General features: G+C 42.9%; 1 protein-coding gene across 1 annotated transcript in view; it reads right to left on the bottom strand.

Moving 5' to 3' along the window:
• LOC142301770 (peptidyl-prolyl cis-trans isomerase FKBP8-like) overlaps positions 1-9,457 on the bottom strand; it is an 85,138-nt gene extending 75,681 nt beyond the window's left edge. Inside the window, exon 1 of the mRNA XM_075342790.1 lies at positions 9,106-9,457. Coding sequence (XP_075198905.1) covers positions 9,106-9,457 — 352 coding nt within the window. The remainder of the gene's footprint in view (positions 1-9,105) is intronic.
• Positions 9,458-14,908: the final 5,451 nt, after the last annotated feature.

Here is a 14,908-nt window from a genome sequence, read left to right as displayed (position 1 = left end):
TAATATTTGCTAAATGCCAGAATGATGAAGGATAGAATGTTTTAAGGCCTTTTTATTACTTTCTGCAAAGTCAAGTTTACATACATTGAGAGTACTATGCCTTGAAACCAGGGCCGGCGTCAGCACCCGGCAAACCCGGGCAAATGCCGGGGCCCTGGAGAGCCGGGGGGGCCCACTCGGCCTCGTCAGTTCTCCTGTCCCTTGGCCGGGGCCAACTCGCCTTTACAGTTCTGCGGTCCCCGGCCGAGTTCCGGGGACCGCAGTCCTCGGCAGCAATCTGCGGCGCCGTCACTTTAAGGCGCGCAGACATCCTCGTTTGAATTTCACCTGTGGGCGGAGCTACCGCCTTCTCAGTCCTACAGATGAAGGAGGCGAGCTTCTGTCCGGCGCTGTGTGGGCCCCCTCTGAGCCCTCTCCACCGTGACCTAATCGGGTAAGTGCCCTCCCCGCCTCCCCATTATAGGCCCCGGTGAGCTGCTTCTACCCCCTGGATGTATGCCCTGGCCCCTGCCAATGCCCCCACCCGCCGATTCCGCGGGTGCGGGCCCCGCCGAGCCGCGGGTGCTGGCCCCGCCGAGCCGCGGGTGTGGGCCCCGCCGAGCCGCGGGTGCTGCCGCTGGTGCTGTACCCGCCGAGCCGCGGGTGTGGGCCCTGCCGAGCCGCGGGTGCTGCCAGTTCTGCGGGTGCTGGCCCCGCCGAGCCGCGGGTGCTGCCGCTGGTGCTGTACCCGCCGAGCCGCGGGTGCTGGCCCCGCCGAGCCGCGGGTGCTGGCCCTGCCGAGCCGCGGGTGTGGGCCCTGCCGAGCCGCGGGTGCTGCCAGTGCCGCTGGTGCTGTACCCGCCGAGCCGTGGGTGTGGGCCCTGCCGAGCCGCGGGTGCTGCCAGTGCCGCGGGTGCTGGCCCTGCCGAGCCGCGGGTGTGGGCCCTGCCGAGCCGCGGGTGCTGCCAGTGCCGCGGGTGCTGTACCCGCCGAGCCGCGGGTGTGGGCCCTGCCGAGCCGCGGGTGCTGCCGCTGGTGCTGTCCCCGCCAAGCCGCGGGTGTGGGCCCCACAGAGCAGCAGAGTTGTGTGCATTTGTCTGAATGTAGCAGAGTTGTATGTGTTTGTATGTAGCAGAGTTGTATGTGTTTGTCTGAATGTAGCAGAGTTGTATGTGTTTGTCTGAATGTAGCAGAGTTGTATGTGTTTGTCTGTATGTAGCAGAGTTGTATGTGTTTGTCTGTATGTAGCAGAGTTGTATGTGTTTGTCTGTATGTAGCAGAGTTGTATGTGTTTGTCTGAATGTAGCAGAGTTGTATGTGTTTGTCTGAATGTAGCAGAGTTGTATGTGTTTGTCTGAATGTAGCAGAGTTGTATGTGTTTGTCTGAATGTAGCAGAGTTGTATGTGTTTGTCTGTATGTAGCAGAGTTGTATGTGTTTGTATGTAGCAGAGTTGTGTGTGTTTGTCTGTATGTAGCAGAGTTGTATGTGTTTGTATGTATGTAGCAGAGTTGTATGTGTTTGTCTGTATGTAGCAGAGTTGTATGTGTTTGTATGTAGCAGAGTTGTGTGTGTTTGTCTGTATGTAGCAGAGTTGTATGTGTTTGTCTGTATGTAGCAGAGTTGTATGTGTTTGTATGTAGCAGAGTTGTATGTGTTTGTCTGTATGTAGCAGAGTTGTATGTGTTTGTCTGTATGTAGCAGAGTTGTATGTGTTTGTCTGTATGTAGCAGAGTTGTATGTGTTTGTATGTAGCAGAGTTGTATGTGTTTGTCTGAATGTAGCAGAGTTGTATGTGTTTGTCTGTATGTAGCAGAGTTGTATGTGTTTGTATGTAGCAGAGTTGTGTGTGTTTGTCTGTATGTAGCAGAGTTGTATGTGTTTGTATGTAGCAGAGTTGTATGTGTTTGTCTGTATGTAGCAGAGTTGTATGTGTTTGTATGTAGCAGAGTTGTGTGTTTGTCTGTATGTAGCAGAGTTGTATGTGTTTGTCTGTATGTAGCAGAGTTGTATGTGTTTGTCTGTATGTAGCAGAGTTGTATGTGTTTGTATGTAGCAGAGTTGTGTGTGTTTGTCTGTATGTAGCAGAGTTGTATGTGTTTGTCTGTATGTAGCAGAGTTGTATGTGTTTGTCTGTATGTAGCAGAGTTGTATGTGTTTGTCTGTATGTAGCAGAGTTGTATGTGTTTGTCTGTATGTAGCAGAGTTGTATGTGTTTGTATGTAGCAGAGTTGTATGTGTTTGTCTGAATGTAGCAGAGTTGTATGTGTTTGTCTGTATGTAGCAGAGTTGTATGTGTTTGTCTGTATGTAGCAGAGTTGTATGTGTTTGTCTGTATGTAGCAGAGTTGTATGTGTTTGTATGTAGCAGAGTTGTATGTGTTTGTCTGTATGTAGCAGAGTTGTATGTGTTTGTATGTAGCAGAGTTGTGTGTTTGTCTGTATGTAGCAGAGTTGTATGTGTTTGTCTGTATGTAGCAGAGTTGTATGTGTTTGTATGTAGCAGAGTTGTATGTGTTTGTCTGTATGTAGCAGAGTTGTATGTGTTTGTCTGTATGTAGCAGAGTTGTATGTGTTTGTCTGCATGTAGCAGAGTTGTGTGTTTGTCTGTATGTAGCAGAGTTGTATGTGTTTGTCTGTATGTAGCAGAGTTGTATGTGTTTGTCTGTATGTAGCAGAGTTGTATGTGTTTGTCTGTATGTAGCAGAGTTGTATGTGTTTGTATGTAGCAGAGTTGTATGTGTTTGTCTGTATGTAGCAGAGTTTGTGTGTGCGTTTGTCTGTATGTAGCAGAGCTGTATGTGTTTGTATGTAGCAGAGTTGTATGTGTTTGTCTGTATGCAGCAGACTTGTGTGTGTGTGTGTGTCTGTAAGTGTATATGACTGTATATATTTGTCTGTTTATATGTATTTTTGTGAGTTTGTCTTTAAATATGTATATGTTCGTATCGGTGTCTGTGTGTGGATGGGGCCCACTGGGACTCTTCCGCCCGGGGCCCACAAAAACCTGGAGCCGGCCCTGCTTGAAACATATGATGATGTCATATCTTTGGAAGCTTCTCTGCATATCAGCCCAAGAACAAAAGCAAAAGACCTTGTGAAGATACTGGCGGAAGCTGGTAAGATTGTGTCATTATCCACAGTGCAACGAGTACTGTATCAACATGTGGTGAAAGGCCACTCTGCCAGGAAGAAGCAATTACTCCAAATGAAACTTAAAAAAGCCATATTAATTTTTATCAATGCACACAGGAACAAAGACTTTCATTTTTGGAGACATGTCCTGGGGTCTGACCAAACTAAAATTGAACTGTTTGGCCATAATGACCATCGCTACGTTTAGACGAACAGCGTCTGCAGCACAGCCCTACTCCACCAGAGTCCCTGACTCATGTAACCGCGTTCCACCACCTTCCTCTCCCTGGTAAGATACAACCGGATTATAAGACGGACCCCATTTTCACCCCCTTTTTTTATGTTTTTTCTTTCACTAAATTTGGGTTGTGTCTTATAATCCGGTGCAACTTATAAAACGAAAAATACGGTGTATATATATAGCAATATGAACAGGATAACATTAAGATATCATTAAATATAATTGGATAATAGTTATTAATAATCAAAGCTGACATTAATCATTAAAATTTTAACTCCCCAATAATATATTCATTGGCGAGAGTTACCCTGTAACATTACGCAGTGTTTTTCCTGCCAAGACACTGTTTTTTGATGCAGAAAATCTGCTGCAAATATGCAACATGTGCACATTGCCTTACGCTTCTGACATTTGGACATTGAAAAATTATAACCTGAGGAATGTTGCAGATTGTGCAGCACATGAACCAAATCTTCAGAACCACCGCACATTATCCCACTACAGAATGTTCTCAAGGGTATTCTGCCATTAAAATTCCAGTTATCTATAGGATATATTCGTGTGTAATATATTTAGAATTGTGGAAATATAATTTAAGGGTCTGTAAACAATTTATTAATAAACTAAATTATTCTAATATTTTTTAGGCTTTCAGCAGTATAAAACCTCTAGTTGACAGTAGCTTTTATGCATGTTACTTGCAGGGAAATTTTAATTTTTTTGGTGGACATTGTTGGCATCCTTACAACAGCTTGACAACTTTTGTTAGTAGCATAGCTATAGGTGGTACAAGACAAAACTAGACCCTGGAAATGGAGAGGGCACACGATTACATAAAATGACAGCGATTGTTCAAATTATTTATAGTGTTTGTAGGAGTCTTCATAGAGATTTGGGAACCTGCACATTGTGTATGACTATGGTGTAATCTGTTGAAAAACCCACAAAAAAAACAACATAGTGGTTATACTTTTTGATATATGCTCCAGTGATGTACAATTTGTACGAAGGTATTCTCCCTCTGAAGCATTGCTTCTGTGGCGCCCTGGACAAGCCAGGTCGTCACAGAACAACACCAACACACCCCACACTCCCGGTCAGGCACACCGAAGTCAGACAAAAACCTTTGTTGCCTCCCTCCAGGGGCTGATGTTCACACCAGGGGGTGGGCCAGGCGGTTGGTCCCGCCCACCGAGGAGTTCACAGTCCTGGAGGCGGGAAAAGTAAGAGATAGATTTTTTAAGTGAAAGTGAGAGGAAGGAAAGTGGTAAACGAGCAGACAGAAAGTGATCCGGGTGTGTGGCCCGGACGGAACAGCAAGGTTGGCAGACGGTGGTGACCGTCTGCAGGAGAGAAGCCTATTGGAGCCAGCCGTAAAGACCGTGGAAGGGCGGTGGCCCGGCGGTACCGGACCGGTACGCAAAGAGAAGCCAGCACCATCCGGCAGGGGCTTACGGACCCCGGCAAGGCTAGGAGTCGCCGTGAATTTGCCAAATCCGTTAGCGAAGGGAGGGGAGAACTAACATCCAGGCTGCTCCCTGTCATCGCTCCCGGGATCCCCGTCCAGAGCAGCGGTGGTGTCACCAATCTCACCACAAACGTGGGTGGCGTCACGGACAATATCAAATCCCCACCATCAATCCCCCACCCTTTTCACTCACGGGCGAGGAACGCCGCTCTAGTCCTCGGGATCCGGCCCATCACTCGAGCCACCACCGAGCAGCAGCCGCAGCAGCAGCGTCTGGACCCGAGCAGTGGGAGAGCGCAGCGTCCCCTCCTCCGCCCGCGACACTTCTGTTGAAGAATACCTCCATACTTACAGTATCTAATCATCATGAGACCTAAGTGTGACATTTAGAGAAAAGTAAAATAAAGGAAATTTTCATATGTTCAGAATTTCTAAAATCACCGGTGCATGCTTATTATGTAAGTTAGATACTAAACTCCAAAAACTGACATGTTTTCCAACATTCAAAAATAATTTGAAAACAAAAAATGTCCAAACAAATCCAAGAGGAGGGGCTCTTTTCTACCAGTATCTTCTAAGTCCTGATCCTTTACTATTGACTAATATATGAAAAATAATATACCGTAATATATGAATGTATGCCTTTTCCACCAGGCAGTACCTACTACAGCCATAATCTTGTAGCCATATGCAAAACATTAGCTTTCCAAAAAGTTCCTGTTTTACTCAAATCTACAAGAGACACATGAAAGAACAGCAAATATCAATCATCCACTACATTAGGAATATTCTGATTGGAAGTGATAATAATGGGAAAATAGAACGAAGGAAGGAGGGATCCAGCACAAATCCTCGTGGTTAAAAGTAAAAAAACATCCTTTATTTCAAAAATTTAAAAGATCATCAGAGACCCGAAGAAGGGAACATATTTACAGTGGGCGCATAGGCAAACTTTACGCGTTTCGGACTGGGGGGGTAAAAACAACAGAGTCCTTAATCATAATAATAATGCCTGATGGTATTGTAAAGGTAAAGTTACAAAGATTAAAGGGGTATTTCCATCATCAAGAACGTAACCCAATATGAAGCACTATAGGTATTATAATAATAATAATAATAATATGAACAAATACCTACATTTAGAAATGTAGTATAGTTCTCCTAATTTGCTATGTTGCTTACCTCATGAGCAGGGCATTTAGCTCAAGTATCCATGGTAACAACTACTAGCAACTAACGGTCACTATATGGGTGGTCGTAACCATGGATACCTAAGCTGCAATGCCCTGCACATGAGGTAAGCGACATAGCGAATCAGGAGGATACAACATTTCTAATTGGAGGTATTTGCTAATATTATTATTATTATTATTATTACTACACCCACTACATTTAGGGATAAGATCTGGCAGATGGGAATACTCCTTTAACTTTTATAATTGAAATTTAAGGAATGCGAAACATTCAATTCACTTTATTGGCAACATTTAAAGGGTAACTAATAGTTACTAATTATACTTTCAAGTAACTTTTCTGAATAAGCAGTCATGATCATGGTAAATAACAAAATTTTTATGATTGTATGATGTGCATCCTGCATTTTTCCCCAGTTTTTCCTTTCCGCAGGTTCCATCTTTAATTTACAATAGACTTGAATCTGATTGAATGGAAACTAACTGCTAAGATGTATCCTTTATATTGAATACATTGAAAGAGGGATTCTAACTCTTGTTTTCCTTCAGTAGCACACATACAGGAGCAGTAGAGACATGGAGGACAATACTGCAATACTGAGCAATACAGCTGTGAATCCAGCTCTGGGAATCTGCACAATCTGTTTCTCTGCCTCTCACTCACTCTTTTCCTATACTACTTTCCCCCACACACTTCAATATGCTGTGTAACCTGAAACCTCACTGTGCTGGTTGTCCATCTTCTGTTGGGCTACATCAGACCTTGGCAAGGGGCGGCCCGCGGGCCGCATCCAGCCTGCCGACTGTCTGTAACCGGCCCGCCTGTCTAGCTCAGAGTTGAAGACGTCGCCGGATCTACACTGCTGAGCACTGGCGGACATATCGCCAGTGCGGTCGCACAGGGGCCCACAGGTTCAGGTGGCCCTTGCTCGCCAGTCAGTAATCAGGGCAATCTGACCTGTTGTCCGGAGCTCCAGGCTCTGGGGGGCTCTGGCCAGATCACCTTCATCACACGCTGCGTGCCAGGCAGGGAGCGATCCTGAAGCTCCACACAGTGTAGGCAGCGGAATGCAGGAATCTGTCCTCTGTTCCCTGCCCGCACCTTTCTCAGTGACACACACGCGCGGCCTGATGACGTCATGACGGTGCGCGTGTGTCATTTGAAAAGTTCCCACATGGCAGGAGAAGAAGCGGCAACAGCCGGGGCCTCTATGGAGAGAAGCACCGGCGGGGGCCCCTAAAAGAACAGCGGCGCAGCGAGGGCCCGTACGAGAGAAGAAGCAGCTCAACAGGGGGCCCGTATGGAGGTGCCTAAGGAGGGGACAATAAGGAGGGAGAGGTGCGTGGTGACTAATAACCTGAAGAGGGGACAATGGGGGGGTAACTCGTGACTAATATTGGGGGTGTAGTGATGTAGTATATGGAAATGTAGTGATCTAATTTTACAGGTGTAGTATATGGGGATGCAGGAATGTAGTATATTACAAGTGTAGTATATGGGGATGTAGTGATGTAGTATATGGGGATTTAGTGATAGATATGTATGTGTGCAGCTTTATGGCCATAGAAGGGGGGGGCCCAGGTGCAATTTCTTGCACAGGGGCCCCAAGCTGTCAGTATCCGCCCCTGCTGCTGAGAGCAGACGCTTGATTGTTGTGCTTCCAGCATTGGCTCCGTGCGGAGCTCAAACAAACATAACTAGAGCGGGTTGGTACCTAGAGTCCGCGCAGAGAAAAGTTCATAACTGCGAGTAGTACCGGAGTTACATCGGGTACCACGCACTTCCTCCATCGCCCCCTGCAGCAGTGCGCCGCCATTACAGGGACTGATCACGCGCCATTACAGGTTCTGAGCACGCGCCCATCAGCGCAAGGGAGATGCTGCAGCTGGACCCCACATACTTGCCGTGTAGCAGTATCTGCTGGGAACCGTGACCTCAGAGATGTCTTTTCCTAAGGCTCCTTTTGAAGTGGTTTAATGAGCACATAAGTATGTACAGCACATCCAGTAAGTGTGGATACAGGGTGATTATATACAAGTCATACCCAGATCTGATCATATGCCGGGATCTTTGAAAAACTTGCTATTTTAGGTCAAGATGTGATGTTAGTTTTTTAAACACTGTAAAAGTTGACAATTTTCTAAAGTGAACAATCACAAGTTCATTAAAGTTCATCATCTCATCATTAAATAATGATTTTATTAGGTCCTCCATATTTTCATTGAGTCTTTGTATTGTTTAACTTACTGTTTGCTTATGAAGGGATAGTATATATACTATATACAGTATTGGGTAGAACTGAGTTAATTATATTAGTCCTGCCCTCTAAATCCATCCCAATTTCTCATGTGGCCCAATGGGAAAATGAATTGCCCACCCCTGGATGAGATGGATTTTAGGTGTTCTTAACAATGAGTAAGTTTAGAGGGGAGGAAGAGACAACGGTTGGACGTGGAGAAAGAAACAAATTTCACTAATAAGATATATTAAAAAAAAAGTATATATACTTGTACTATCGATTCATTCAAAGTTTGCTAAAAGTACAGTTCCCATTTAAGAATACAAGATATTTCAATAAATTGAAATTGGGGACATATTTTTATTTGAGTTATTATAGTCTTAAAATGGCTTCAGTAGAATAGTTCCACCTTTTATCTTTAATACTTTTGCAATAACAAAAAACACCAGGGAATGAATAAATCCTTAATTTATCAGCATGGGTAATAGCAGTGCTCAATGGATTATAGCAACCATTTATACAAGCTCCAGATAGGATACTTATTGATGTAAAATATTTGTATGTAAATGATGTATATGTTAAATGTTATGCTATTCTTGCATGGCAATTTCCTAAAGGACTGTTGTTACGACTGCAAGTTTTTACCCCCAGGAGAAAAAAATTGGCGGCAAGTGATCAGTAATAAGAAAATAGTTCACAAGGAGGATAACACAAATACTTTTTATTTGTCCTTATAAATTAGTCTTTCATTATTGCTCATTTTTTTTATTATCACTCGTGTAGGCTTTCTTTATAACCACGTTGAATACATCACCAATATAGTAAAAGCAAGAAATATATTATTACCGTACCTGTAATATCTATCCATTGATCTGCAGAGAATATATATTTGAAGCTGTAACCTCTTCCTCCTAGTACATCTTCCACTGCTTGAAAGAACTGCATCTCCTCCTCTTGGGGTGTGTTGTCATCTATCGTGATGGCGGGCAAAAGAAATTTGACTGTTTTTCCAAAACTATGTGTCCTTTTCAGAATCCTTTCATTTCCCTTGTATTCACCTTGTTGAGGCTCTGTCTCTTGAACAATTACAGTAGGTATCATGTCAAGGTTTCCTTTGCTCTGTAGTTCAAGCGATGCATTCCACAAGGTCCCATGTTCTGTAGGATCTGGGATCTTCCCAGACTGGAGGATATCTTGTGGCATCACCTCTTCTAGTAACTCCACTTTTAAAGAGATTTATATGCTATCTAAATAAGGGTGATGTGATGCTTTAGATCTCACTCCTCCCGATGTCACATCATCTTTTGGTCTTGACTTGACTCACTATCTAATGAATGTTTCAATTTATATTTTAAAGAGCAGGAAACACAAGCTCGGAAGCCTGGTTGTCTTCAACCTGAACCCTGAGTCTAAATGTCTGTAATTCAATTACTGCTATTAACTGAATGATTAACATAAGCCTCTCTTCCCTCTCATTCTGTCTATTTACATTCGTATAAGGATCTTAAGTCTGCTGACTGAGGGCACATGAGTCTTCATGGCATTTGTACAGAGAAATAGTTGCTCTCTGGAGTCTAGATTATTGAGCAAATTCACAAATTCATTTTTTATTGGATGATTTTTTCAGACATATGGTATTTATTTTATTACTACATTGAGAAAGAATAAGGAAATCTTTTTATCTTTTTTAACTTAAGTTTTTCCCAATGTTTTTAACAAGTTAATTTACAGCATACATAGTAAATGACGCTAATTGGCACCAAGAGCTGATTATAATCAATGTCATACATATGGAAAGGAAAGCTAACTAGAAACTCTCAGGGTATACAACAGTCAGCCTTAAAGTAATTCATGATTATATCAGTATTTTCTAGGAATTAAATAATTTTATCTCTGCTCAAAAACATATAGTATATACATCCATACTAAATGATGGCAAAAGTTTAAAAAGATCCTGCAGATATAGCGTTAATCTGCAGGCAAATAGTATTAATATCATGTTAGGCTGCTTTTCTTCATGCCGCAGGTACAGGGAGAAGATAAATTTGTAGGAAGAGGTTATAGTCACTGCTCATTACATAAGTGACTCTGCTGTAATTACTCACTAACATTTTGATTAATAGTCTGCTCTGTACACATACACTGGTAAGCAGGATGTCTGTCAAAGTGTCAGGGACTGATAACGAGCTCACTCCCTATGCTTGAAAGCGAGTGGCTGCAGGCAGGATATACAGTTAGAAAAAACAAAAAAGCAGCACCAAATGTGCACTACAGCACTAAACATTCCAAACTGTACTTATTTTAAAAATTTTGAGATTTTTGGCAAAAAATTGCAATTTCTTGAGCTGCTTCGCCACGTCACGGCAAATCTCATTTGAAGCAGTCCTACACTAAAATATTTTTATAAAATGTGCCATACGGCCTCACATATGAATAGTAGAACTGCTCTTAGCAGCACTCACCTGGTCTATTTCAATCCCGTACCCATGACTGAGTCATGGCTGTGGGCGGGACAGGTCCAAGCAAATGCTGCATGAAGTAAATAGCCTGTGGACAAAGCCTGATGACTTAATGTGAACAGTCACCAACCGCCAAAATCTAGACAGATGGAATACATCCCAAATTGGGGTGCAAAGCAAGGTGGAGGTCAACCACCGACCAATTCAATGAAGAAAAAACAAAAAAGCAGCACCAAATGTGCACTACAGCACAGGATATACAGTTAGGTCCAGAAATATTTGGACAGTGACACAATTTTCGCGAGTTGGGCTCTGCATGCCACCACATTGGATTTGAAATGAAATCTCTACAACAGAATTCAAGTGCAGATTGTAACGTTTAATTTGAAGGTTTGAACAAAAATATCTGATAGAAATTGTAGGAATTGTACACATTTCTTTACAAACACTCCACATTTTAGGAGGTCAAAAGTAATTGGACAAATAAACCAAACCCAAACAAAATATTTTTATTTTCAATATTTTGTTGCGAATCCTTTGGAGGCAATCACTGCCTTAAGTCTGGAACCCATGGACATCACCAAACGCTGGGTTTCCTCCTTCTTAATGCTTTGCCAGGCCTTTACAGCCGCAGCCTTCAGGTCTTGCTTGTTTGTGGGTCTTTCCGTCTTAAGTCTGGATTTGAGCAAGTGAAATGCATGCTCAATTGGGTTAAGATCTGGTGATTGACTTGGCCATTGCAGAATGTTCCACTTTTTTGCGCTCATGAACTCCTGGGTAGCTTTGGCTGTATGCTTGGGGTCATTGTCCATCTGTACTATGAAGCGCCGTCCGATCAACTTTGCGGCATTTGGCTGAATCTGGGCTGAAAGTATATCCCGGTACACTTCAGAATTCATCTGGCTACTCTTGTCTGCTGTTATGTCATCAATAAATACAAGTGACCCAGTGCCATTGAAAGCCATGCATGCCCATGCCATCACGTTGCCTCCACCATGTTTTACAGAGGATGTGGTGTGCCTTGGATCATGTGCCGTTCCCTTTCTTCTCCAAACTTTTTTCTTCCCATCATTCTGGTACAGGTTGATCTTTGTCTCATCTGTCCATAGAATACTTTTCCAGAACTGAGCTGGCTTCATGAAGTGTTTTTCAGCAAATTTAACTCTGGCCTGTCTATTTTTGGAATTGATGAATGGTTTGCATCTAGATGTGAACCCTTTGTATTTACTTTCATGGAGTCTTCTCTTTACTGTTGACTTAGAAACAGATACACCTACTTCACTGAGAGTGTTCTGGACCTCAGTTGATGTTGTGAACGGGTTCTTCTTCACCAAAGAAAGTATGCGGCGATCATCCACCACTGTTGTCATCCGTGGACGCCCAGGCCTTTTTGAGTTCCCAAGCTCACCAGTCAATTCCTTTTTTCTCAGAATGTACCCGACTGTTGATTTTACTACTCCAAGCATGTCTGCTATCTCTCTGATGGATTTTTTCTTTTTTTTCAGCCTCAGGATGTTCTGCTTCACCTCAATTGAGAGTTCCTTAGACCGCATGTTGTCTGGTCACAGCAACAGCTTCCAAATGCAAAACCACACACCTGTAATCAACCCCAGACCTTTTAACTACTTCATTGATTACAGGTTAACGATGGAGACGCCTTCAGAGTTAATTGCAGCCCTTAGAGTCCCTTGTCCAATTACTTTTGGTCCCTTGAAAAAGAGGAGGCTATGCATTACAGAGCTATGATTCCTAAACCCTTTCTCCGATTTGGATGTGAAAACTCTCATATTGCAGCTGGGAGTGTGCACTTTCAGCCCATATTATATATATAATTGTATTTCTGAACATGATTTTGTAAACAGCTAAAATAACAAAACTTGTGTCACTGTCCAAATATTTCTGGCCCTGACTGTATGTTTCCACCCTGTAGCCGCTCCTCTAGTAAACCAGTGTAACATTGATTTTAATACAAAAAACACCAAAAAACTGAGCTGTAACAAATGTTCAATAAACATGCAACATTACAAGCATGTGAATTGCAGCCTCAAGACTAGAAAAAAACCAAGGAGAAAAATTGTATGAAAAATACCCTGACTATAAATAAATAAATTGCAAGTGCTTAATAACAGGGTACTTAGTATATACATTTTTGCAAAAAGGTAAGAAGCTGTCCCACCTCATCACGGTGTACCCATCTGGGACAGTCCATAAACAACTAAAGTTAAAACCATTATACATACCTGACTTGTGTCTATCAAAAACTCCAATGTGAATGGTAAGAAGTGGTCAGCTGGGTCCCAGTTGGGGGCGCAGCCCTCATTTTACTGAGGCTGAACAACTAACTGCTTCCCACTTTGCTGTGTATTTAATCTGGGACCCAGCTGACTACTTCTTACCATTCACATTGGAGTTTTTGATAGACACGTCAGGTATGTATAATGGTTTTAACTTTAGTTGGTTAGGGACTGTCCCAGATGGGTACACCGTGACGAGGTGAGACAGCTTCTTACCTTTTTGCAAAAATGTATATACTAAGTACCCTGTTATTAAGCACTTGCAATTAATTTATTTATAGTCAGGGTATTTTTTATACAATTTTTCTCCTTGTTTTTTTTCTGATTTTAATACAATTTGCATGTAGGTTAACCCTATAGCTGCAAGTAAATTGTATTTCTGGATATGACAGGTTCCCTTTACATAGACTTTGCCTCCATGACCCTAAATAAAATCACAAATATAAATATTCCACAAGGACCAGATTTGTGTGACTAGGCAAATGTTATAATTGACTGTAATTTAGGCTATTTTCATACTTGCAAAGGTGTATTAGATTACAACAGACATCATGATGCTATAATAGATTTGATGTACTACTAATCCAAATTATTAATAATGGGTGTCATCTGGCTTTTTTATTGAGGTTTTACCTTGCGATTTCAGCAAAAATAGTATGGAATAGTGAGCTATTATTGTCAAGTGACAAAAATGTCAGTGCAACAACCTGAAGAGTGTGATAAAAGTCTTAGTGGTCATTTCATACATTCTTGAATGCTGGCACATGGGTGCAATTCTCATATTTTCAATGATATGATTGTGAATAGGACTAGTCCGAGAGGCATCTGCTATGTACTGACCAGTTCTGCCTCATCTCTCCATATTACATCCACTGAGGTGGGGCTGAGAATCCTGATCTGCACTCAAGCCATTCTATCAGAACTCTCAGGCCGGCGGCTGATCATGAACCCTCTGACAGTACTATGTCAGACTCCCACTTCTTACCCAGTAAAGGGCCCGTTACACGCTACGATATATCAAACGATATGTTGTCGGGGTCATGTCGTTAGTGACGCACATCCGGCATCCTTTGACATATTGTAGCGTGTGACAGCTACGAGCGACTGTGAACGAGCAAAAATACTCACCTTATCGTTGCTCGTTGACACGTCGATCATTTTCAAAATATCGAACGTCCTTCTGTGCGCCGGTTGTTCGTTGTTCCCGAGGCAGCACACATCGCTCCGTGTGACAACCCGGGAACGATGAACTGCAGCTTACCTGCGTCCCGCCGGCAATGCGGAAATAAGGAGGTGGGCGGGATGTTACGTCCTGCTCATCTCCGCCTCTCCGCTTCTATTGGTCGGCCGCTGTGTGACGTCGCTGTGACGCCGAACGTCCCTCCCCCTTCAGGAAGAGGATGTTCGCCGCCCTTACCTGCGATCCCTATCAGGTCACATCATTTTTGGGATCGCTGGTAAGTTGTTGTGTGTCACTGCGCCTTTAGAGCTCTTATCTGTATCTACCATATCTGCTGTCTCTTTGACACCGGTGACAGCAGCAGCGTGATAAAGTCTGAAGCATATTGACCTAATCACACTGCTGGATGTCTGCCCCAGTCTTGGTGTAAAAGCGTCAAGAGAGGCAAATACATTTGAATTTAAGAAGAAATGCAGCTGTAGATGTCTATCCAATGAAGACTAGCCAGAAGTGTGGAAGGAACAGAAGCTATTTTTTTCCTCCCTATTTCTAATATATAGTTTCAGACTAGACTGATTTTCTGAGTGACTGAGGAAGTTTCTTAACATTTACAGAGAGGTTGCCTGCTAGGAAACTACCACAACTACCACTAACAGAAACTATGATATAATACAAAGTTAAAGCAACACTCAAGCTTTTCAGTTTTTTTTTATACTGGAAT

Source organism: Anomaloglossus baeobatrachus, chromosome 4 (assembly GCF_048569485.1).
Source record: "Anomaloglossus baeobatrachus isolate aAnoBae1 chromosome 4, aAnoBae1.hap1, whole genome shotgun sequence".
NCBI lineage: Eukaryota > Metazoa > Chordata > Amphibia > Anura > Aromobatidae > Anomaloglossus > Anomaloglossus baeobatrachus.
The sequence above is the reverse complement of the archived record's forward strand: the minus strand, read 5'-3'. Positions and strand labels throughout refer to the sequence as shown.